Source organism: Cinclus cinclus, chromosome 1 (assembly GCF_963662255.1).
Source record: "Cinclus cinclus chromosome 1, bCinCin1.1, whole genome shotgun sequence".
In the NCBI taxonomy this organism is placed as follows: domain Eukaryota; kingdom Metazoa; phylum Chordata; class Aves; order Passeriformes; family Cinclidae; genus Cinclus; species Cinclus cinclus.
In genome coordinates this window covers 113617484-113643561 of record NC_085046.1, presented here as the reverse complement: position 1 = coordinate 113643561, position 26078 = coordinate 113617484, and the positions used below count along the sequence as shown (strand labels likewise).

Genomic DNA, 26078 nt, shown 5'->3' with positions numbered 1-26078 from the left:
ATTATGTTGATTAAGATGCACACTGGCATCAGATTTGGGATCTGTATTCTGAATTTGTCATTAAATTTTCTTGCAACGTGGTTTCAGACAGATGTGCATGCAAGCATAAGTAGGTCAACATTTTTTCTCTAGACACTGACCAGCTATAACTTTTGTATGAATGCTGAATAATTCTCAGGTTTTCCAGCAGTGTTGAACAGCTAGCACACATATCTAACTATTCTGATAAATTTCACAGCCAAGTCCTCAGAATGGCTTTGAAAAATTACTGTGTGATTTTATGTCCTACATTTTTTGTCTTGTCTTTATTTCCAGTTACAAGATTAAAAAACCTGAATTTTAGAGCTATCCAGCAGGAGGTTATGCAGAATGAGAAGTCAGTTCTGCAGCTAAAACATTGGTAGGCTCGTCCCTGCCTCTCCCCACCTTTTCTTTTTTTTAAATAAATGTATGCATTCTATGTGGGTGCAATTTTATTTCTTTGAAGTATAAGGAAAATTTCTTCCTTTAAAAATAAATAACTAAACAAACACATTTACAGGAAAAATAAAACCACTTTCACACTCAACACTAAGTACAAGACAACATTCTTAAGTCTATATGTATTTCTGTTAATTATGAACAAAAATTTACTCTGAAATAAAATACTATTTACAATGTAGACAATTCCTATTATAGCTTCACATCACCCTAAGTTTGATGGATTGTATTATAAAGCTAGTCTTCATTTCACAGTGGTATGCCACAGAGCAATCCGCACTAGATCTTGTTACGGTAACAACAATACTTGGGTTCCAATCAGTTTTACTTTATATTTGATAACATGCATGCCCAAGTTATTTATGAAAAAAAAAAAAGAAAAAATAAAAGCTTTGAAACAAAAGAAGAAACCATTTATTATCCTTCACAGGAAATAATGGTTGCATTCTATTAAGTAATTCACCAAATGCTTTAACTTACGTTGATAATGTTTGATCATATCATTGATGTTAGGAAAAGTTATTCTTGGAGAGATGTAAAATCCTCCATTGTCTAGACTCCTGATTTTGTAGTGCTTAATAACATCACCATGCTCTGGATCATAGTCTCGTATGGAGAGAGAATAGCTGCCTGTGGATAAAGGAGGAATGCTCATTAACAGATAACAAAAAATCTACAGAGTCCACACATGCACAGTTGAACCTAAGAAAATCACCATTTTGTCTGCTTTTCTTTTAACTCCCTTATTTCCTCAAAAAACATTTTGCAATCCACAGGAGGAAGTTAGCAAAAACCAGCCCTGAACTGGTCACCAAAATGCTTGCAGTCACACTTTCTTTTTCAATCTTATTCAACAAACTCACTTGTTCCATATTCCAGGCAGCTGCACATTCGGCGCCCAGTTTTGCAGAAGGTCCCCCAGCTCTACTAGAAGTGGCTGGGAGAGCAGCACCAGGGCTGTCACCCTGCTCAGGCAGAAGCTGAAATCTGGAGATCAGCATTTTGAAAAAGGAACATGCTGGTTGTCATGGGCTGACTAGCAAAAGAATAGTTTGGAGATGGCTTCAGGCATAGAGGAAGGAGAGCAGATCTGTTGATCTGCTAGATCTGTTGATCCCTGGGCAGTTCTAGGGAGCCTAACATCATCTGGGGCAGGAGAGCATCTACCCTTAGCTGCAGCACTCTTTGTTTCTTCTACTTGTACAATTCTTATCCATTATCAAAGGATAAAAAAGGATCTCACCCCTTTATCTCTCCTGACACACATACCCAGTGATTCTGGGGGGCACTTTGCTTTTACTCTCAGTACCCAATGTAGAATTTAGAAGACTACCTTTGAGAACTTCATTTAAGAGTCTTCAGCTGAGAGCACAATGATACGGGTGCATTACAGATGATACCTAGTCAAGAATCTGCAGGATTAGAGCCAAAAAAGCTACCCTGTGGAGAGGCATGACACTCTTCACGTGTCTTCCTCTGGAGGATGCAGTGCTAAAGCATCCAGCTGGAATATCCATCCAGACTTACAGAGTCCACAGGCTGGGGCAGAACTTCCCATGCTCTTCTCAAAGTCCTGGCTGAAGAGACTGGAGACTCCACAAAATTTTACCAAAAAGCTCTCTGAAAAGAATCCCACTACACTGTAGAAGTGAAAACCCTCATTATTCACTGACTATAATTTTAAACTTGTAGCAAGGGATACAGACCAAATAATGGCAGACTACAGAATGTAGCAGCTACTATTACGGTAACATGCCTTTCAACAAAGGAGTCACAAACATTAAGAAGAGAAAAGATGCCACTTCATTCATTCCTGCTCCTTGCCAGTATAATCACACACATAACACATTTCCCCCCCCCTCCCCCCCCCCCCTTATCTCAGCTTTGGGTGCTAGCCTGCAACTCTCTTCTCTCCTTTTCTGGTAATTTTCTCATTCTTCTCACTCCTACAGAACTGCAGAAAATTCACACAATAGGATGCAACTACTCCACACCCAATGCCAATTTTTGTGTAGACTGACTGCATGTTTTTATCTCAATATCAATTCCAAAGTACCTACCCCAAAACCTACCTTTCAATGTTTCACTTTCTCTTATAAGGAAAGCTCCAGGACCATTTCCAGGAGCCAGGAGTTGTCTTTCAGCATCTTTTCGGGTTATATCTTTGAAGAACCATCTGAAAAGTATTTCCAAGAATTAGAACCACCTCTTTCCCCACCCATAAAGGATACACCACCAAGGTGAAGAAGTTTGCCAGAATTTGGAGACTGGGAGAACTTACTCTTCTGTTTCCAGGGTGTTTACTTTTGCTACATAGTTGCTGGGAATGAAACCTTCTTTTCTTGTTGTGAGAGATTTTGCTCTCCACCATTCTCCAGATCTGAAAAACAAAAACAGAAGTATTCACAGGAAAGGAAAATGATAAATTGTTATTTAGGTTCCAGTCTGCTGAGAGCTTTGCCCAGGCTGGAGAGGGAAGCATAATCTTTCCTCTGAAGTCAAGGGCCCTGAGAAGCCACTGGCTCCAATGGATCAAGGTTTGGTCACTGTTACTACTGAGGCCAGCTGCCAAGTCAGAGAACCATAGACTCAAAAAATGGTTTGGGTTAGAAGGGGCCTAAAAGATCATCTCTTTCATGGGCAGGAACACCTTCCATTACAGCAGGTTAGTCAAAGTCTCATCCAACCTGGAACAACTCCATGAAGCATTTGTATTATCACATGTAAGGGAGCTCGTTCATACACCCATGGTAAGAGTAGGATATCAAAGCACTGCAGAGGGAATTAGATGAGCCCAAAGAAAATGTGCAAAACAACAATACTGTCAAACTTACTCCTCAATAACTTTCAATTTTTCTCCTTTTTTGAAGGACAAGTCCTCTTCATGAATGCCATCATAGGGATACAAAGCTACCACAATGACTCCATGCTCCTCTGCATCTACAAAAGTAGAAAGACAAAGGCACGTTCACATCACTTTGCAGCCTGACATGGGCACAGCACACAGCTGTGAGATTTCTATCGAAACATACCTTGGCTGACAAACCTCTGTCCTGGTAAGAGCTGTGCTTCTGGATTTGCCTACAATAAAATATGTCTTTAAGTAGGCAGTTTTAGATCTTTGTGACAATCTTAAATTACAATTACATATTAGGCAGTTGTTTTGGTATCATCTCATATGTCTTAAAAGGAAATGCTCAGATTTTTTCCCACCATTATTCAAAATATATATTATATATAAAACTTGTATTATTTATATGACAATCTAAAAATACAGTAAATCCCCCATGATATTAAATTGAGCAGCTCAGACCTTGTGAAGGTGTGGCACAAGCTGTGGGGAGGAAGTTCACAGCTTTGGGACTTCTGCTGAAAAGGCTTTAGGAAGGGCACTTAGGCAGCATGGATATTACCATGTACTTGTCATGCTAAAGAACTAAAAGCACGGTTATGCCACTAACACTGCAAGCAAAAAAAAAAAAAAAAAAAAAAGAGTCATAAAAAAATGTTTGTGATGTGTGTTCATCGACTGAGAGCACACTGAGTTCACTGTGTCAGCTGGGGAGAGAGGAGAGCAGGGAGCCATTCACACCTGCAGAGAGCAGGTCCCTGAACAAGGGCAGGCAGGAGACACAGTTTCCTCAGCACAGTAGAGAGCTGGGGGTGGAAAAAGGTACCAGTCACACTGCAAATTAGCAAACCCAATTGGTACCCAGAAGAATTCTCCATCCCAGCACCCCTCCTTCCAATGCCAGGCAGCACACATGGAACACATGAGCCTGTTCCTCCTGCAGCACAGTGCTGCTCCCTCCACCACTGCACCCTTCCCTCCTATGCTCACCTACACACCTCAGGCAAGGCTGAGTAGTGGCCTTCAGTGAGTAAAGCTGACTAGAGTTGGTAAAGAATCACCCATGATTACTTCAGGCTTTAAATGGAATAACCAACACCTGGATCCCCTCGCTATTAAAAACCCAACACCAATGCTTTAAAAAATGGATCTAAACTATTTTGGGTTTTCTAATGTCATCTAGCATTCTTCTACAGACATGGTTATATCTACTCAAACATTGCCAGGTTACTTTTTTATGTAGAAAACTATGACAAACATAAAGTAACAAACCACCATGTTTTAATTTTTATTCCTCTATGTACTTATTCATTGAGGGTGAACTGCACAACACTAAAAACCCAGTTGCAGATTAACAATAATTTGAATTTTTCCATGCATATGCTTTGGATTGAAATTTAAGTTATGCCAGTCATGTTTTGTTCTTGCTACAGGATTTCTCTCCTGAGACTATCTACTTACTGGCCTTTGCTGTTTATTGGACGTTGGATCCCTCACATAAATAGTTCGTTCAGTTTTACGTACTGGTTGATTCTTCAAATCTAGCCCATCTCCATGCAGATTCTCTTTCCTTTTTGATTTTATACACCCCATATTTCCTGTTGAAATAAAAAAGGTATTAAACAAAATCATTGTGCTGTAAACCAAGCCCTTTCCCATGAAATCATCTGGGCTACATAGTAAAAATGTGCTTCCTTTTCATGCAATATAGTTCATGGGCAAAACAACTGAAGGTTAGGCCCACACACCGATAGCTCTTTTCTATTGCAAAGAAAAGAAATAACCTCGTCTCAATCCACAGATGAAGTAAATAGTTATTTACCATTTCTTCAGATTTTTTTCTATTTCCTCCCCAGTCCACCCTTATCTACCCAAATCCCTTGTATCCTTCTGATACTTCTCTGAGGTTTGGAATAGATACAACAAAAATGTAGTTAGTGTAGGGATAACTTTTATCTGTCTATTTTGAAGAAAAGACTCTTTTGGAAGACTCAGGAAAAAATTCCTGTCCAAATTCTGAGAACTACAGCTGGAACTAGCAACACCTGTTATCTCCCCACTACATTTGGCAGAGGCCAGTCTAGCAGGGAGCTCTGCTTGATTCAAATCCCTGTCTCACATGAGGCAGATGACTTGTGCAGCCCCGGCTCCATGGCAGACATGCAGCTACTGTGACCTTCAGTAATGCATCTCCTTGTTCACGTGGGTGTGTTACAGCAGCCTAAACCAGCCAATGAGTCTGCCAGTGATGGCAAATCACCACACAAGGATTTCTTTTTCAGTATAATTTAGAAGGCTAATCCTTCTCTCAGGATGCGCATCCATGCTAAATCAGATGAGATACAGCTGTTAGCATCTGCATAACTGGAACCTGATTGCTAATCCTGTGATACAATTACATAGTACTCCAGCAAATATATATACAACATTATCTCTACTATCCTCCCTCCGAGGAGAGTAATTATACTGACTCTTCAAAGATTCCACTATGAATGCTTTCCAACCTTCTCCTTCCTTCCTCTCTCCCTCCTTTCAGGTCAGTGCTCTAATGCTAGGTTCACAGTCACATTTTCCCTTGCAGGCACACAGTCTCACTCCCCCCTGCCCTAATTAATCTTTAAAGCCAGTTCTTTGAAGTACAATGTAAAACCTAAAATAAGAGCTCGGTGCAAATATAGGCTCAAGTAAACAAACACAGCTGGAGAAGCTAAAGCAGACCATAAGACTCTCATCCTACTTTTACCTTCATCTCTAGAACAGAAAAGGTTCATTGTAGTGAACAGGTAAAGGAGTAGTAGAAGTGTCCATTGGCAGACACAACTGTTCAATGGGATGGTGCCTTGCAGCTACAAAAATGAACCAGATTGGTCTGGGTTCATATTAAGATTCATACTTTTGTAACAATACTTATTATAATCACCATCCTAGCCGACCACAAAAACAAACCAAGACAACAAAACAGTCCTACATGGCAAGTCTCAACTTCCAATATCACCTTAATTTAATGTCCTATCCTGCCACTGAGAAAGTGCTACAGAATGACACATGCACTGTCCTATCCATAGGCAGAACATTTGCTTCTAAATACGACAGGAGGATACATTGTCTTCTACCATTTCTGAAAATTATCTGTCACCTATTGCCAACGTGTCTTGGATGTCCATAAGATTTCAGCAGTGATCTGTTATCCTGGTTTAAACCAGCAATAGAACCCATTGCTCCCCTTCCTGTCTTCTCCTGAACTAAAAAGAAAAGGAATCCTACAGAAAATCAATAGGCACTGACCAGGCAGAGAATAAGAGTTTCCTTTTCTTGAGTGTCAACATTTCAGTGTTCCCACACTTATTTAAAAGCACTGGAGCACATCTGCATGCAGAAGCTTCCCCTGGAAGCAAACATTTTTAATGCCTAATTTTAATGCTTTATTTTTTTTAATGCTCAGCTCCACGTGGGCTACATACCCAAGTTGCTTTGCAATACTGAGGATTTAAAATTTTATTTAATTTATTTATAACTGTGGGTATGTAGATGACTTGTTCTGTCACTAATGGTTCATAGGAAATTTCTGTACACCCACAGGCAGACCCGTGTTTGCAAACTCACTCTAGACATCAGGAAGGCCAGTGTTTAATTACCTGCTGTATCTGCAAGATCAGGTATTTATCCACTTAAGTGCTAACCTTTTTGCTCTTGAATAGTTCTGCTTCTACAGAACAAACAGCTGAAGTGGAGGGCGTTATGTAATTTGATCTAAGTAGTCAGCCAAAAATCCCTTTCCCTATTCCTGTAAGAAAGCTGAGAACATCTTTAGAGACTGCAGCATGCCCAGTGCCAGTGTAAACTCAGAAAAAAGCATTTTTTACTGAGATTTTTTTTCTGCAGCTGAAAGCACATGAACAGCTGTAAGTTAAACCTGCTGTGAGACTGTGCTGGTAGTAACAACTGATCAGTAATAACTATGCAGAGGTGCTTCAAAATCACACAGAAGTTTACTTGATGTCATGTGAAATCATACAAATACAAATTCGTGAGATGACCCTTGTGATGGCTTCAGACCAAGAGAAGATCCTGTGCCTCATCACAAAGCACTGTTTTTTCTGGGTTCTTTTCCTCACAGAGATGAAAGTCCACACTCCTCACAGGACTCAGCTAGTTCTACATGAGCGAAAAGCCCCAACAGTTGGTGCTGAAGCCCAAAGCTGTTTTAAGGGGATCGTTGCCCCTTTCACTCCAGTATAGCCTCAATGATTGAAAATTTAGCAGGAGCCAGCTGATAACAAGGGTTTACCTAAAGGAGAGCCCCACTCTGCATTCTCCCAAAGCAGCCCTATTCTTGCACTCCACTTCTGCTCCAGAACATAGATTACAGCTTAGCATGTGGGCAACTGCTTCAGGAGGGGGATCCTGACCTAACTAAAATGCCAGTGCAGAGAGGAGTGTATAAATAAAACATTTCATTTGCTGTAAATGTTTATTTGCCCAGCGCTCTGTTGCTGTGGCAGAAGGAAGTGTTTTGTGCAGATAAAAAGATAGAGAACACAGTAAGCAAAGAGCAATAGAGAGCCCAGCATCACTACAAAACAAACTCCATTATTCTTTATCAGAGATTAAAAAAAAATTACATCAGAGAAAATGCTGCCAGTCCCTACCCAGATGTTTCCCATTCCAACAGTTCTGCAATACAGAAGACACTATTTCCTATCCATGCTTTTCATTTATCGTCCTGTCCACACCTCTACACATGAAAGATAAACACTGAATTAAAAGAAATTCTATTTGACATAGTTGCTAATCTTTATAAATAGATATCTAAAAAGGTGACAGCTTCTCTTTTAGCAAAGAGCATACTGTAGTTCTTGGCTAAAAGGTAAACACAAATACTTAGGTTAACAGCTACAGCAAGGTGACAAGAATCTAGGTTCAGAAACCCTTCAAAAAGCAACAGGATTAACCATAAGAGCTAACACACAGAGCCTCCGCAGCAGGGTTTTCCAAGACACTGATTTTGATGTCTACATTTGCCTTGAATTTTCTTTCTGAATCCCCTATCTCATCTTACAACTACAGCACTTGGATCTTAATTCCAAAATGGTTTGGGAGGAGTAGAAGTCAGAAACGAATGCAGCACTATTCCAGGATTAATAGCTGCTGTCTGTCCCTGAAATAGAATTGCTTTATATGACCTTTTCTACACTTCCAGCAAAGTAATGTGTCTAAAGACACATTTACTTCCACACGTACTTCCTACTGCAAGAAGTCAAGTTTCATGTCACCATCACCTGTCCATACACCATCAGAAGCATTTGGGTTTTCACTTCATCCCAGTGCTTATCCTTTGCATCATCTACAAAGGTGATCTCATTTATTATGTTCATAACCATTCTCCTCCTTGTGATTTTGTTTCATACAATATATATGGTGCATATTAGAAATTATTTCCTAAATATCTCACTTGACATGTCTGGTCTTTTCTTGATCAAAGTCATATCTTCATGGAAATGATTCTCAAATCTTCATAGATTATACTTCAGCTTTTCCAATAGTAAAGTAACTTTTAAAATAATCAGAACTACAACACTGATCATACAAGCTCTAGTTTATAAAAGAAGTATGTATTTTATCCAATAGATATCTATTGTTGAAAAGGTCAGTAATCGTGTATCTAAACACCAAAGAACAGGAAGCAACTGTTTATATCTATATATAAAAACCCAATTGGTTTCACAGCTGGAGCTTTAAAAGGGGTTTAGAGAGCAGAGGAGTAAATAGTTTTATTTTTAATACCTCTTTCAAAATTTGAAAACGATACCATTGCCATCCTCTGTTTTAGATGTTTTATTCTGGCCTTTAATGCCAGTTGTTTTGCTGCAAGTTACAGTCAGAGGTAACACAGTGATACCTTCATCAGTGATGCCTCCTGAACTCCTGTGCATTTTCCTCAAGGTCAAGGCAGAAGTGTCTCAAAACTCAGAGTAAGCAGCAATTTAGATTGAAACTGCTGGGGAGGAAGGATCATAAGTCTGCTCTGCTCAAGTACACAAACACCTGCTTTCTCAGAAGCTCATCCAACATTCTGTGTCACTTCAATCAACAGTTCAAATTTATAATTCTATGAAAAAAACCCATTTTCTTAAATGTAAGGACTTCATTTACCTTAACCATCAGTGCTTACTTTCACTTTATGTTGATCTGCTTCCACATCATCTGTGCTATGCAGGTGTTGCAAGATTTCCTTTATCTCTGTTATTGAGACTATGAGGAGCACTATTTCTTGGAAACTTGGGTTCATTTCTGACCCATCATCACATGGCAAAGCAACTGCCAAAGAATACAGAGCAGGAGTTTTAACTGGAGGTGGTAAAGCTCAGCAGTGGCTTATCAGTACTGCACTACACGTATTTGTGCTGCTGAAGATTTGCCACTAGACCATAGTGAGAATTGGGAGCAATATGAAAGCATCAACTGAAGAGAAGTTGTTTTCTGTACCTCCCTGGTCTCAGGTAAATATATACATTTATAATACTATGTATATATGATATGATATGAATTTATCATATAATATATCGTATCAATTATATATCTATATAATATATAGATATATAATATCTATAGATACAAATTTCAATTTTACTCTAAGTCCTGACTGTCTAATAGCTTTCGTCAAATTAGACTCATGCAAATGCAGAAATCTGGGGTCAGCTTTCATTTTGAGCTTGTTTCACTTCCTACATCTTGTTTTTGCACTAGCAACTAGCTAGGGGAACTTAAGCAGTTTCTTCTTCCCTTGCCTTTCTGCTAAAATGGTTCTGTATGTCTCATTCAATCCTTGCTGCATGTTTTTTAATATATTTTTAAATTTAGCTTATTTATGTAGGTCTGGATCACCTCATCCCTGTGTCTCCCAAATGGAATTAATCCATGGATAAATGCATACACATGGGCATAGACACACATGGGCACAAATCACCATGTGCTCCCTGCAATGCTTATGGAAAGGACCACGGATAACCTGAATCTACCCAGTGTTTGGCTGTGACAGACTTGCCCTGTGTAGACTCCCACTGCTCCTCAGCTGTGAGAAACTATAGTCCAGCTGCCAGCATGTAAAAGAAAATGGAAAAATAATGGGGCAGTTCTCTTAACTGCTTCAAATTTCTTGGAGGACAAGGTGAGACAAAGTTAAAATAATATTTTGACATACATATCTATAAACAGGTGAGGAAAATAAACAAGTTAACCCCCAGTGTAACCAACGTTACTGTGGTGGAAAAGTATGGAACAAGAATGTTACTGTAAAATTTCCTCAAATCTGGTCTCACTAAGTCAATCCCTCAAATTTTCCAGGGGTGCACATCTGTCAGAGCAAGACAACACAGCTATCTAGTTTATCAACCATGATTAGAGCAAAGGATGACAAATCACTCATTGGGAAAGGCAGATCTGTTCTAGGCAGCACAATCGCACAGCACAAGCTCAGAAGCAAGTTTGCCATGCTCCATTGTTAGAGAGATTAATGAGTGATGGTGGGGAAGAACAAAATATTATTGCTGAAAGATTTTAGAACTTCATTTCACTTGGCTTAGAAGCTGTCACGAAAGTCCCAGTCTTAAAAATGTTTTGGAGACAATAATGGCATTTAGCCCTTCAACCTCCTGGGAGATGAGGAAGAAGTTACATCTTTTTTAGCTTCTCTTCTTGACTTTAAAGACCAAAGCCTCTCAGTTTTTTCCCTTTCCTTTGGTTATCCTAGCAGCCCTTCTCCACATCTGTTTCACTTTGAAGTACGGGAAGTTGGAGATGCTGAGGTGTTTCAAGATGGTTTTTAGCAATGCCTTGAAGCAAACAGCATTACTATTTCTTCCATCTACTGAAATACATCACTCAATAAATCCCAGAAATCAATTTATGATTTTCACACTTCCATCACATTGGCCTTCCATAATCATATGGCCATCCAAAAAGACATCCAAGTTTGTATCACTTTTCATAAGGACAAACTATTCTCACAGCAGACTTTCCTATCTCCTGTGGCATTATCTTACACCCTGATATTAAATTTCTCCCCATTATTTTCCCAGGCTATTCATCATGCACGATATTCTCAGCCACCTGTGTGTTTCTAGTGCCTCTTAATATCGCAAGGGGCCTCATTTTTTCATTGCAAATGAAAGGACTTTTTAAAAGTCTCAATGTAATGCTAATGTAACACCAGGAAGCAGAAAGTGGTCCTGCTAAGAGACTGGTAGTGGTTCCCGTCTGCTGCACTTCCCCTTGCTCTGTTTCTTTCACAATTCCTTCCTCAGCAATTGAGTCCAAGACAAATTCTGCTCTGTCTATGCTCAGATTATTTTTTTGCTTCCCTGTAACAGTTACAGAAAGTTATCACCCTACCACATTCATGCTCCCTAACACATGCATTCCTGTTACACTCATACATCTAACCACATTTCAACTTCCTCTTCAGCGCTCAATTTTGAGCCCTGCACCAGTATTTCTGCCTCTCCTCTTCAGAGCCCTGGTTCCCAACATTAATGCATAAATATATCAATCCAACTAAACCAGTCTGGGTTGGCAGACACCTTCCCTGAATTCTTTACCAAGCTGAGTACTTTTCTCAATGAAATTCTCACCACCCATTCCTCTATCGTTTGGTGTCCTGTTTTTATTTCCCATATTTGCCTTTGTATTGAAATGAGGGGTTAGGACTCTGCAATATTCATACCTCAAGTCCACTTCCTTAAAATAAAAACTCAAGTTACAACAGGGCCAAAAGGTGTGCTGCCATACAACTATATTGGAAGTGGATTGTGGATGAGAATCAATAGAATGGTTTGGGTTGGAAGGGACCTGCAAGATCATCTACTTCCAAGCCTCATGTTGTGAGCAAGGACACCCTCCACTAGACCAAGTTACTCAGAGCCCCATCCAACCTTGGCCTTGAGCATTTCCAGGGATGGGGCAGCCACAGCTTCTCTGGGCAACCTGTGCCAGGGCCTCACCATCCTCACAGTACAGAATTTCTTCCTAATATCTAATCTAAACCTGTTCTGTCAGTTTAAAGCCATTCCCCCATGTCCAGTCACTCCATGCCCTTAAAAAGCATCCCTCTCCAGCTCTCTCACACATCCCCTGTAGGTACTGGAAAGCTGCTCCCTGGAGCCTTCTCTTCTCCAGGCTGAACAACCCCATCTCTCACAGCCTGTTCAGCAAAAATCCCCCAACAGCTGACATAAGAACCAAAAGCTTCTGGTGAGATAAAACACCTGGAGCTGCCATACTGATGCTGTATTGATGTGTTTCTGGAAAAGGCAGACCTGTGCTGAGCAGTAATATATTATCATATATCATATTTATATGATATATGATGTATCATATATGATATATATGATATATATAATATATCATATCACATCACATATCACATACATCTTTTTTTCCTATACATTCCATTTAGATTTGTTTTTTCTTACTAGATGAGGCTTTTTAGTGATGCATTAACCAACACGAACTAACACATTGCTATACTAAATGGCAAATAAGTCATTTAAGTTATCACATCTCAAATAGGAAGGACTGCTTTGGTAAACCTAATTCTATCAAAGTAAACATCTTTCCATATTCAAATGGCACTTCCCAAACTTGGCCTGTATTGCCTTCAAGTGCCCAGGAGAGGGTAACTTTATTCAGTGCTTGGCTAAAACACACAGTCTTTGCTGGAGCTCATAAATGATAGCATCATACATATAATAAATATCATCACAGCTGGTGACATGAAAGGTAGCTCTAACAGGGGTGGGAAGCTTTGGCCAAGAAAAAAAAAAATCTTCTATTTTTTCTGTAAATTCACTACAGTTCTGTCTAGATTACTTATAATCCTGGTTTCATGCAGGAATTTTGGAAGTGGTTAAGAAAAACACATTGAAGTAAATATAAATCAGCAAGAAACACTGAAAATAATATCACTGTGGTGGTATAATGATGTTATAATGCTTTCAGAAGGATGAAAATAAAATCCTGAAACAAAACATCACATTGAAATGAAGCAGAATTTGTACAAACTACTGATCCTTGTTTATTTAACTGAGAAAAATAGAATTACAAAAACACAAGAAAGTTAATCCACAGAAGACTGTAATTTTGCTAACATTGCATAATAGACTTTATATATTATGAATATGTTCCAGATTCATTTAGTCAGTATTTTTGGCATTAATTTTATACCAAGTCTTACATTAAAATAACATCTGTTTTCTGACCTTATAAGAGTTGCTTCATTTTATGACAATAATTTGCCTCAACTTCATCTTCCAGAATTTTGAATCAATATCAACAATGAATTAATTCACTTTGCCAGCCCTCAGGCAACCACATCTTCCATTTCCTCAACTTTTTTCCACTGTACTATATCTTTTGAAGATAGGGGAAAAGGTCAAATAACATCTTAATTTGGCATAACAGAATAAATACTTCTACGACATTCTTCAAAAGGATCATATGACATGGAACAGAAAAGCTGTGCCAACACGTTAACCAACTTAAAGCAAATGTTCCCAAAATACTTTAAAGACTTTAAAGTGTAATGCAAGCTATAAGTAAAAATGTCATTTTCTTGACGGTTTAAAACTCTCAGTAATGACATACAGCAGCTTCATATAACCAAATCTCCATTTCCAAATGAAAATTTGGCCAAACCACTACATTGAAAAGGATCAACATTCTTCCTAACTATTAGGAAGTGTCCCAGTCCAGCTAGCAAACCCCAAAGATGAAATCTACTTTTCAAGTTGAGTGTATCTATGACTCACATACTGTTCTTTTCGGCTTTAAATTGATGGTTTTGGCCAGTAATGGCAGTGTGCTAAATTTTCAGTAGTCTATATTTTCCCTGCACTTTATGTATGTCTACGCCTGCCACTAGGATAAGGATCCTTCTCCATTCCTTTTTAGTGATTAGAGCAAAACCCGTGGTATAGGAAAATGAGAAACTACCCATAAAAAAAACAAAGGCATTGGAGTGAGGTCCAGGAGTAGCCCAAAGGTCTTCATCCTCATAACAAGTGACATGATGGAAGGATAGGACAAGCTTCACACAGTTCCTTTGGAGATCACAGATCTTGGAATTATCCTTCTTCACTCCCAATGGTACTTACCCAGCTACTCATCCTCCCCTTCTCCTTCACAGACACTTTGCCTCCCAAAACAAGGTGTGGTTGAGAGATGTGCAACCAGAGCTCCTATGTCAGTCCAAAAGGCCTGGTTCATGTCCAGTGGCTTTACTCAGGTGTTGTTTTTCATTACTCTTTGATGTATTGGAAAGCAAAGGCACAGCCACACAAACCATCTGAGTATTACTGTGCAGTGCCCCATGCCTGCATTTACAATGTGACACATGAAAGAGAAATGAGAGGTTCCCTTTGTTTTCACCGAGCCTCAGAAGACAACAAGGGACAAAGTGAGCAAGCTACTAACTTATAATGAGTTTGGGGGACCATCACCAGGCTGCACCTTAATGAGCTCTTCTGCTGAAATTTGTTACTCAGACTTCTGCAGAAGGTGCAGAGGAAGGTGTATTTGCAGATAGCAGCTGATATTTGAAACTTTTGTCTCCTTCAAGTAAGGCAGCTTAATGCTCAACCTCCATGTGTCCGGATAAATGGATTGATGGGACTCTTGTTGAAGCAAATTATTAAGAGCTACTACAGCTAAGGGGAGAAGATAGTTATTTATGAAGGTGGCCTTCAACTAATTAATATGTTGTTGGCAATAAAGACTATTTTGCAGATGCCATCTCTTGCTTTGAAGTGTACCTGCAATTCAAACCCACTGCTATATTGTAAATGGAACGCAATGATCATGAACGTCAGGAAATTATCACAACATAAAATCATAGGATTGTTAAGGCAGGAAAAGACCTCTAAAATCAACAAGTCCAAACTGTGTCCCTGACTGCCACATTTAGTGAGGTATTTTGAATGCTCTCAGGGATGGAGATCCTACCACTGCCCTGGGCAGCCTGTTTGAACACCAAACCACATGGTCAGTGAAGAATTTTTTCCTAATATCCAATCTAAATCTCCCCCAGCCCAACTTGAAGCACTTTTCTCTTGTCCTGTCACTTGCTGCTTGGAAGAAGAGATCAAAGCCTACCTACTCTGAGGGCATTGCAGAGAGTGATAAGCTCTCCCCCAAGCCTCCTTTTCTCCAGGCTAAACAACCCCAGCTCTCTCAGCCACTCCTCATAGGATTTGTGCTCCAGAGCCTTCCCCAGCTCCACTGCTCTTCTCTGGACTCACTCCAGAACCTCAATGTCCTTCCTTCTTGTAGAGAGGGGCCTAAAACTAGGGGCACCCACTACTTGGTCTTGCTGAATCTCATGCAACTGACCTCAAGCCATCAATCCAGCCTGTCTAAATCCCTCATCACATCAATAAAAATATGATGGAGAACAGCAAATTCACAGCCAGCACGCCCTGATTAAGGTTTTAAGGGTGGTCTCATAGAAAGTATGCCACTTCTCCTTTGGGTTTATCTCCTGTTTTCATTGTGTTTAATAAGAGAGGGGAACGGGGAACAGAACATTAAGTGCATATTAGCTTTTGTCGTTTCAAATTCGGGTAACTATATCCCCAGGAAATAAATCAGTTTTTATAAACCTTACCTGGTTTCATGCATTCTACAATCCACTTTCAACATGGATTATGACAGTTATGGCTAAATCTGGGAAGAATTACTTCTATGTCAGTGGATCCCAATTGCAACAGCCTTGCCATTGTGTAGCTCATATTACTTTTCCCTGAGCTGCATATGCCATTCTGCTTTACTGGTCAGAAGACTTCTTTATTTGCTGTCAACTCCATGTTTGATTGCTGATATGTACTCGTGACTAAACTTGCAACTAAAACACAGCATTCTTGTTATAATAGCATCATATTATGTCTTGAGCACAACTAAATCACCAAATTTCACAAAAGAGAAGCAGATTATTTCTTTCACTATCTTCAAACACCAGCATACATTTAAACTGTAAAAAAGTTACTCCTCCAGCAGCTTGAATTGTGTTTAATCAGCTGCACAGCACCAGATATGCACAGAACTCTCCTGAAACAGAGGACATTGTACTGGGGTATAGGGATTAAAGAATGAATTCTATGCTTATATAAAAAACTTGGGGTTAAATCATTCATGCTGATGTGAGCTAACACTCAAAGTACAGTTCCTCCTGAAAGTTTGCAAACATTGGGCAAGTTTGCTCAAGTTGCAAGAGGAAACTGCAAGAGTCCCCCCCAGAAAAATCACCATCATATCCAGTGCCACTAAATTACATGGCAGAAATGAAATTTTTTGCTGTTCAATCTTTTCAAGGATACTAGGCCAGCACTGAGCACTAACTGTTTAGGTATCCACATGATCCACCTTGTCTTGTTCTCACTGATGTTAAGTAGCAGAATCTCCCTTAACTTCAAGGGTGTAAGAACATCCTCCAGGTTCTGGCACTTCAGAGAAGCCTATTTATAACTCATTTATTTTGCTTAATTTTAAACTCTGTGTTATTTATATTCCTTCACCGGCATGAATCTAAACTAGGAATGTACCAGTTGGTTTCTCACCTGGCTTAGTAAATTGTTTCAAGCAGCTGTTGCAATTTGTCACACATGGTACAGCACCAAAGGGTATCATCCGAACCAATAGTTTGCTGCAAACATGATGAATAGAATTAAAAGAGCTCTATGATTAGGAATTTTGGGGGGTTTTTACATTACGTCCTTGAGATCAGAGGGGTTTTTTAATAGATACAAGTACACTTCTCTTAAGTCTATCAAAAATATCCTGAGAGGCTGCAAAATCTCACCAATTCGGGTCTGAAAGCCTGTCATGTAAAGAGGGAAGCATGCTCTGACTGAAGCCTTGTGAAACTACATGCTCAAGCTGGAGTGGCAGTAAGAGTGTAAAGGGAAATACTTCACCGAAAGAAATATGTCATGAATAAGAATTCACATCCAAGTTTCTAAGCATATTTTTCACATTTATTGCACACATGAGCACGAATAAGTAGTTTGTCTAAAGTTAACCAAAATTAGAAATATTCTGCATGCTTTCTATTTTCATAAAGGAGTGAGAATGTGAATCTGGAAGCTCTCATTGAAGGAAAGATTGTAAATATCTGATGTGACAGTTCACTTGACTGCTCCTGCTTCAAAGGTTCTAAGGAAGAACTGGAGTGCTTCAATTTTAAACACAGGTATGTCTTTGCAGATGACCTTTCTCAAGGGTAAGAATGAACAGTCTCCCATATTACCAGGGCAGCAGATATGCAAGTATATTAACTTGATTAAAGTTCTCCTATATTTGAGAGAAATTATTCTATACTGAACAGAAGACCTGTCTAGGAGACTGACTTAAAGATGCACATTGAATTTGCTCAATATGCTAATTTATTTCATTTTCAAAAACTGATTAATAATTTGACCTCTGCTACTATTTCAACTTTGCCTTGAAATTTCTTGTTTTCTCATTCTAAGAACAACCAACATTATTGTATTCACAACATACCACTACTGGATTGTGCAGCACTTCCTATTTTCTGTTGTTTCTAGTCCTGTTTAATGGTCAGTTGATAGCAGATGAAGACCCAGCAGTTACAACCATAACAAGTTTCACTGAACCAGGCTCTGATCCTGCAATTGACAGCACACAGTTTCCAGGAGCTTGACAAACTTCAGGAGACTCACACCAGGACTTTCTGCACAAAGGGCAGCACACAGACCTTAAAAAATAGGCTAGAACTCACAATAATTCTAGCAGATTTAGACTCACAATAAACTGGAGGACTATGACAATAATTTTCACATTCATACTGAAGACTGCAAGAATTTCACAGTGCTATGATTACAACCATACTGGTTGCTCATTAAAGTTTATAACCTTTGTAATGCCACATAACTCAAGTATACAGCTCACAGGCAGGACAAGTGATTATGCTATACTTTGAAAAACTGCTTTAGATTGTGCCTAAGCCCCAATGCTTAAATGTGACTTCAGCACTCACGGGCCATGCAGCTAACTTTCAAAGCAAGAACTAAAACCAGATCAGTGTTCACAATGGTTATCCAAGTTTGTTTCAGGAGAACAGTAATGAGTCCACAACTTCCATTTTAATTCCACAGTATTGAGTGTTGTGCAAAGAAGATGCTTTAAAAACTGGTAAAACTTCTTCATTGTTTGGCCACACATGGGAAGTTCTCAGCAAAACACAAACCATATGAAAAACGGTGTAGGAGAGGAGGCCATAATCCCTAAGAAATCAGAATTTGGGTTGATATTGAGAAACAAATTAAGCAGGAAGACTGCAGAAGCAGAGACAAAAAGAGAAAAAACAATCAAATAAGAATGCAGATGATAATAACTAATTGGGTAGAGACAATTATAGTCCCTAGGAAAACACATATTCTCAGTCAGTATGACGAGACACAGAATATGTAATAAACATAGGTATTCTGTGCTCCAAGGAGAAATTACTTTTCTGTGTCATACCGTACAAACCATTTGCTTTCATTGCAGTAGGGAAAAGGACCTTTCACTCATCCAAATCTATTCCAATACATATGATTTGAATAAGCTACTCAAATGCATTTTTTTGACACTTGTAGCCTTGCTTAAATGCTCCATTAAGAGCAGAAGTATCTTTCCTGAAGCAGCCTTCTCCCACTTGCTCACTCTACCAGAACTCCTTTCTGCTGGTGCCAGCTCCATTGAACTAAGTTCTTCTAAACTTGCACCGCCTTCTCAAAGGCAAATTTCTTAAGTTTCACTTTCTGTGGGGTCAGTGTATGGGGCACACCAACACCAATGAGCACAGAACATCAATCCTGGAGCAAGAGCTGTTGTCTTAGCATCACATCCCCACAATACCAAGACTTGATTTCTTCTCCACAGGCCAGTACACATGCTGATAAATCCATGCTCTGCTTCCCTGAACCAGAAGTGTTTACAAGGAGGGTCAATGCTGGCTCAAAAACTTTTTTACATGTGCCACTACAAAGCACACAAAAACCTGCATACAAAGTTGACTAGAGAAGGTCAAAGCAGCATCACAAGAAGGGCGGACAAAGAGGCAGGGGACAATCCACACTGACCATTTTCAAGACAGAAACCTTTTTAAGTCAGTATGAGGTCACAATTTTAAATTAGATATGTCAAACAGCAGTTAGCTGTCTCTCAAGATCAATTACACCTACATATAAACTGTACTCTACACAGAAGAATCTTGCTGACCACCTACAGAAGTACGAAGTCTCCCTTAAACAAGGCACAACCTTAAAATACTTTGAAGACCATGTCAGTACTTCCAGATTGGTATGCCTCTGGACTTCCTATCTCTTCAAGAGGCTGGGGACACATGTTTCTGGGTGTGTATTTCCTGTTAAGTAGTTTACAAATGATAACTGGCTTATGAAGGGTGCTAAGGCTTACTCTTCCAGAAGAGAAAAAGAAAATTTGCTGCAGATATCTAAATCAAGGGATGAAATAAACAGTTCATAACACTGATAGTCCTGAAGACAAAGCTGGAGAGAAACAGCAGAATGATGTTGGCAAAACACAGAATGAAGGGAGAAGAAGAAAAGGAAATCATGGTAGGGAGTATTCCTACAGCAGGGTAAAGACTGAAACATGGATTTTTCCAGGAAACTGGGGAGAAAAGCCTCAAACAAACAGCACATCATTACTAATGAAGACATTTGAAGCAGCGTGGGTCAAGGACTGTTGGAACACTGGTAAGCATTATGGCAGAGGGAGGGGAACTGCTCTCAAGGAAATTTAGCAGGAGATTCTGAGAAGAGGCAAGCTCTCCTAGTCAGGCATAGCAGGAGCACTGCTGTCTGCTGCTTGCCATCAGTCAGGCCATCTACATCCAAAGAGAAATGGGCCTGGAGTTCACCTCAGTGTGACTTGGTGCTTCTCCACTGGTGCCAGGACAGCTGCTGCAATCTCTCTTGAAGCCCAGTGCAAGTACAGCTGGACAGGAAAAGAAGGACAAATTGCCACACCATCAATCCAGCAGAAGATTGCTTAAAAGGCACATTTTCTAACACCCCTCATGGGCTGCAATGCTTCCCTCCAGTCCTTGCACAGTTCAGCACAACTTTTGCAATGGCAAGCCTGGAGTTACAAAAGTGTACTTTGAATCCCATTTGCACATTCTGCTACATCACAATGCCACATTCAAATGACTCTTGCAATGTATTTGGAACAAGTCGAACACAGAATGTCCAATATAGGATTTCCTCTTTCCCCTGCCCATCCCCTTCCTGTTTGTTTACTAAAAACTTTCACTTCCCCAGTGACACTGACACCAGCTCTGGCCATCACTTAACCCTGGCTCTCCATTCCTTGTCCACTCACACCTGAATCACAGCTCCCCAGGGCATTTAGTACTTACAGAAGGCTTTTAAAAATCCATCAAAACACATGGTAGGACTGGGGCTGCCCTGGAGAAAACCATTTTCTGTCCACTGGATCCAATGAATAAACCTCATGATTCTGGCAGGGGACACTCAAGCAGGCAATTTCAATATATGAAATAGATGTACTATTATTCAGATCTTTCCCTATTCAGTTGATATTACCAGGTAATAATCTTTTTGTCTGAATACGGTAGAACTTAGTCATATGTCAAACGTACAGATTTATAAATGTGTTACCACTACCTAGGAATTCACTCAAATATATTCTTTAACTTTTGGTATTAATTTAGTTCTAAGCCCCTAGTACAGTCATACATGGAAAGAGAAAACTGCTTAGCAGACAAATATACTTGTGTACTAACTCCTGTGATACCATATAGCTACAGATTAAACCTAAGATAAAACTTGAATAAGATTTCATTACAAAAAGAAACAAAAAAACAAACAGATTTGTATTCACCTATCTGTACAAACTAATGAAGGAAACATGAAAAAAGCAATAGACTGTAGATACCACATCAGAAAGCCCACTTATCAGGTTATGCTTTTTTTTTTTACGAACTTCCTGAAACAGCTTTTTTTAAACCAACAAAGAATTTAAAAGCATGTCTCAGAGGGAGTCCTTTCCCTCCAAAATTTTATCATTTCCATACTTAGAGCAGCCCTCTAAAATAGAGAAAACTGCAAAAGTGCCATTGCAGAAGAGTAGCTGCATCCCATACTTCAATGCCTTCGGTGAACTAGCATGTGTTCCAGTTTAAGATTTCACTATTTCCTATCACAGCTGGCCTTTGCAAATTAAAATAAGAAATTCTACAATATGTCAACCACAGGAAGAAGTAGCCTTCTGCCACATGCAGCAGAGACCATAGAGGTTGTTCATACTCTTTGTTCAGACTGTTTATCATTGGAGTCCTTTGAACTGAAGACGTAAGACAAGTGTGTAGTGCAAACACAGGAACCAATTGTAGATACTTAAGATGCCAGCAGTTTGAAAAAGATAGGCAATCCTGACCTAAGGGAGAGCAAAGGCTGGCCTGGACAATACTAGTCCACCCTTTTAATCCACCAGAGAACTGAAATCTACCCATTACCCCCTTCACCTTTCCCTAATGTATTCCTTCTTTTCTCCCCAGCAAAGTATTACTGTCAAAATACCATTTCTCTTCTGACATTCACCTGACAAAAGTAACTGGTCTATTTACCTCTATGAGCAGTTCTTTAGGGCACAAAAAAATCCAAGTATCTCATAAATATTTGGAGGAAATGCTTCCAGCACATGACGAGTTCTGCCTTCATGCTTTGTTCCACGAACCCACATTTTTCAGGAAAGATGCTGAACTCAAACATGAATAATTCAGCCTCGGAAATTACAGCATTTAATGACAATGTCAACAGGAAATCTATCTGAATCAGGCAAAAATAAATATGAAAGCACAGACCTTTCCATCCTTCCCTGAAGGACAATGAAGTTTAAACTAGGAACAGTAACACTAAGGACAGTTACATTGCATTTGCCTTTTATTAGTACAGGATGATTTCTTTGAGAAGGCACCATTACTGTTTACAGGGTGGCAGACTCCTTTGCCCTGTATGCGTCATTGAAGACTGTTTTCATACAAATGCAATTTTATATTTTTATCTACAGTTTCCTGTGGTATGGCTTAGCAAGTCTGGAAGCCTTTCTTATTACACCATCTCTAGCATTCCTACACTCATTAAAGAGGGGAAAGGAATAAATGGGAGAAATAGGAAGTAGGAATAAAATCAACAGGACAAAAAATCCTAGTTCTCAGCTGGGCAACTGGTTTTTCTATAGAATGAAACTTTTTTTGCTTAGAGATGGAAATCCTACAGAGGCAATATCATAATAAATGCTGCTTAACAGAGTCACACGGTTCGGTGCAATTATTTACACACTCAGCTCCATAGCTTCAAAAGGAAGTATCATTCCTTGCATATAAAGCTCACACAACCCTCAGGATCCCCAGCCCACAGATTCTCCTCCCATCCCTTGCATTAGCACATGACAACTCATATCCTTCTGGGATCTCTTTGGCAGCAGACATCCACCTCTGTGTGCAGCCATGCTACCACAGCAGATTGCTAGGAACCTAGGTTATATCTAACTCCCACCCCATCAATTAGTTAGTAAGTTAGTTAGTTATTCCCCATATGCTTGTCTTCTGTGTTCAGTCAGTTTTGAAAAGGGCTTCCTGAACCCCAAGAGTAAAAATGGCTTTACAACTCCCTGGACAGAAGGAAAAATGTCACTCGGTTACTCAGGATATACACATATGGAAAGGAAAAAAGATCTCATCCCCTTCTCAGATCACCTAGCCCTTAGACAAAAACAAAAACCGTCTCATGATCAACATGTGTTCATCCCAAAACCTCAGAGATTCCTATTATGACTCAAAATAGCATGCAGAGTAGAGTTAGCCAAACATCTCCTTTTTGTGACAGCAATGGAATCACATCTGAGATTAAATATGGCAGCACTTAAATGTTCCCAAATAACTACAGAGAGATCAATGTTGCTCCCTGATGTGCCCCAAAAGAAGGGCCAGGTGTAGCACCTCTGATTTGGTGAGACATGCCATTGAAGAACAGGTACTAAGCTGAGCCATAAAGACTTTGGACATGTTTTCATTGCCTGTCACAGGTATTGTTTCCTGCAACACCTGCTGTTCTGTGATGTCATTTAGCTTACAGGAGTCAAAAAGGCCATAGGAAGAGAGGCCACTTCAATTACATAGATAAAATGGGGGGGGGGGGGGGGGAGGAAGTACTATGAAATAGTTACTTCTACATTCATAAACACTCATCTATTCATAAATACCTGCAAGGAATAGTTTCACATTTATGGAAACTCTCTTGAAAAAGATAACATCAAACCCCATAGTATCAAACAACTTAAAGGCAACAGGGTTTAACTTTGCATTGTAAAGTTTCACAATTGATTGTTTTGTCAGAAAGAGTCATTGAACAACTCCACTGGTCAAGGGGCTTAAAAAGGAAGGCCCAAACCCTATCATGTCTTCTGTATATTTATGGAGGAAAAACCTCTTATTTACTCAGAAATGGAGAAAAGTCATCCAGCTACTGTACAAAGATGATCGTTCTGTGTCATTATGGTTAAAAAAATTATCTCAACGGCACAAAATTAAAATAGATTTTGATGTTATTAAATAAAGAATTCTTTCCTAACTAGTACGTAGCTCACAAAGTTGAAACAGAGAAAGAAAAAAGCTTTCAATCTCAGAAGATATCCATAAAATGAGACATCTTTTGATCTCACAGTTCATTAATTTCAATCCTTCTCCAGGCTTCATAACATCCTATTAACAGTATCTAACTGATTTCCAGCCTGTTGCTACTTTTTCAGAGAAAACGATTTGATTTTTTTTCTCATCCATACTTTCAGTGCTGTTGATAGTACGTATTAAAAAGATAACACCTATTCTGTCCTCAGGGTTGGATTGGAAACAATCCACACAAACACAGCTTGACTCTCCTTCCAGTAAAACTGAGGTGTGTTTTCCCAACATAGCTTTGCAATTTCTCAACACGTATCTTCTGCTTTTTGTTTTAACTCTGCAGTGATATTGTGTTGAGTGCAGACTTATCTATGTGGCACTTGTATTTTACAGGAACTTTCAACAAACATTACTATTACCAAATTGCAAAAGTCTTACAGGTACTTGATGGGATCAAGCTTAAAAATTTTAATTTTCAATTTGTGTTATGACGTCCTAAAGTACATTAAGATTGGTCAGAGTGTTTCTCTTTCCTCAAAGGCAGGAATGAAAGGCAAGAGATGGGATATTGATTACAGGTTTCAGATAAAACCAGCTTTGTGCTCCCTATGTATATCTGCGGGAATATGATCTGGCTAAACAAGTTCTAAGCGTTAATCCCTTTAGTGCCAACAGAGGGGAGCAAGGCAACGAGATGAGTTTGTGCCAACCCATTCACTGTAAACACTTGAAAGATGCCATTTCCACACTCTAAACTGCTTTACTGAAGGTACAGCATCAATTCCTAAACTAAAATTGTAAGGAGAAAACCCTTCAAGACTGCTCCTCAGGAATACAGTACCTATGACAGTAGTCTGCAAGCAACATGGCACACCAAACATCACAATACCATTTTCTCATCTTTCTTTTAATTCCAAGCACATTTGAACATACAGTTAAGACGAAGAAGCTTTGAGTTGCAGATCGCGCCAGAAATTATGGTCCTATAAAAAAGCAGTGTAAGAAGGGGTACCCAGGGATCACATCACCTCACCTCAGTCAAGGCTATCGTTTTGGCTTGAAGTGCCGACTGCAGACTTAAACCAGCTAATTTCACACGCTCTCCGGCACGAAACTGCCAGAAAGCACCCGAGCCCTCCGGATCACAGCAGAAAGCCAGGAAAAGGGGCATCAGATAAATCACGCTTTTGAGAATGATTATTTTATCGCAAACGCGGTATCTCCTTTAAGATCCCGTCCAGACCTAGCGGGCAGGTCGGGCGGCAGCGGCACCTCCTCGCGAGGGCAGAAACGAGGGAGAGCCACCTGCAAAGCGCCTGGTCCCGCCGCACCGAACCGAACCGCACCGCACCCCGCACCGCACCCCGCACCGCACCGCACCGCACCCCGCACCGAACCGCACCCCGAACCGCACCCCGCACCGCACCCCGCACCGCACCCCGCACCGCACTCCGCACCGCATCGCACCCCGCACCGCACCGTACCCCGCACCGCACTCCGCACCGCACCGCACTCCGCATCGCACCCCGCACCGGGCGAGACGGGGGCGCGGAGCGGCGCGGCCGGACAGGCTCCGCGGCACCCCGCGGGAGAAGCGGAGCGAGCCGGGACCTCCGCCCCCCGCTCCCGGGGGAAGGCACTTACTTTCCCGGGTGCGCCGGCCGAGCGGCAGCGAGCGAAGGGCAGGGTGCGCGCCGGGGCGCGGAGCGGGTGTCCCGGCGCCGAGCGGCGGGGCCGGAGCGCTGCTGTCGCTGCGCGGGCGGGGCGCGGCCCGCGGTTGGTTCGCAGCCCGGTTACTTCCTGCTGCCGGGGAACATTTGCATGTTGTGGACGGCGGGGCGAGCGAGGGAGCGGGGGGCGGCCCCGGCCCCGTGGCTGCCGCTCCTCGGCTGCAGGCTGTGCCGGGGACGAGGTGGGGCAAGGACTGCTCCGGGGGCGTCTGTTCTCGCAGAGCGAGCATCATGAGAGGAGCGAGCCTCCTCTGAAAGTTACAGCTGAACAAAACCCTGTTAGTCTGAGAGGCAA

At 40.5% G+C, this 26078-nt stretch overlaps 1 protein-coding gene across 2 annotated transcripts in view; it reads right to left on the bottom strand.

Moving 5' to 3' along the window:
- The window catches only part of LYN (LYN proto-oncogene, Src family tyrosine kinase), a 50583-nt gene extending 24813 nt beyond the window's left edge, over nt 1-25770 (bottom strand). The window contains exons 1-7 of one of the 2 annotated variants that reach the window (XM_062489076.1): nt 25698-25770; nt 4793-4929; nt 3513-3561; nt 3315-3420; nt 2762-2860; nt 2553-2656; nt 961-1110 (exon numbers count right to left, since the gene is read on the bottom strand). In XM_062489076.1, the coding sequence (XP_062345060.1) occupies nt 961-1110; nt 2553-2656; nt 2762-2860; nt 3315-3420; nt 3513-3561; nt 4793-4924 (640 nt within the window). In that variant the 5' untranslated portion in view covers nt 4925-4929; nt 25698-25770. The remainder of the gene's footprint in view (nt 1-960; nt 1111-2552; nt 2657-2761; nt 2861-3314; nt 3421-3512; nt 3562-4792; nt 4930-25697) is intronic. The other variant, XM_062489084.1, reaches the window with a different exon arrangement.
- Nucleotides 25771-26078: the final 308 nt, after the last annotated feature.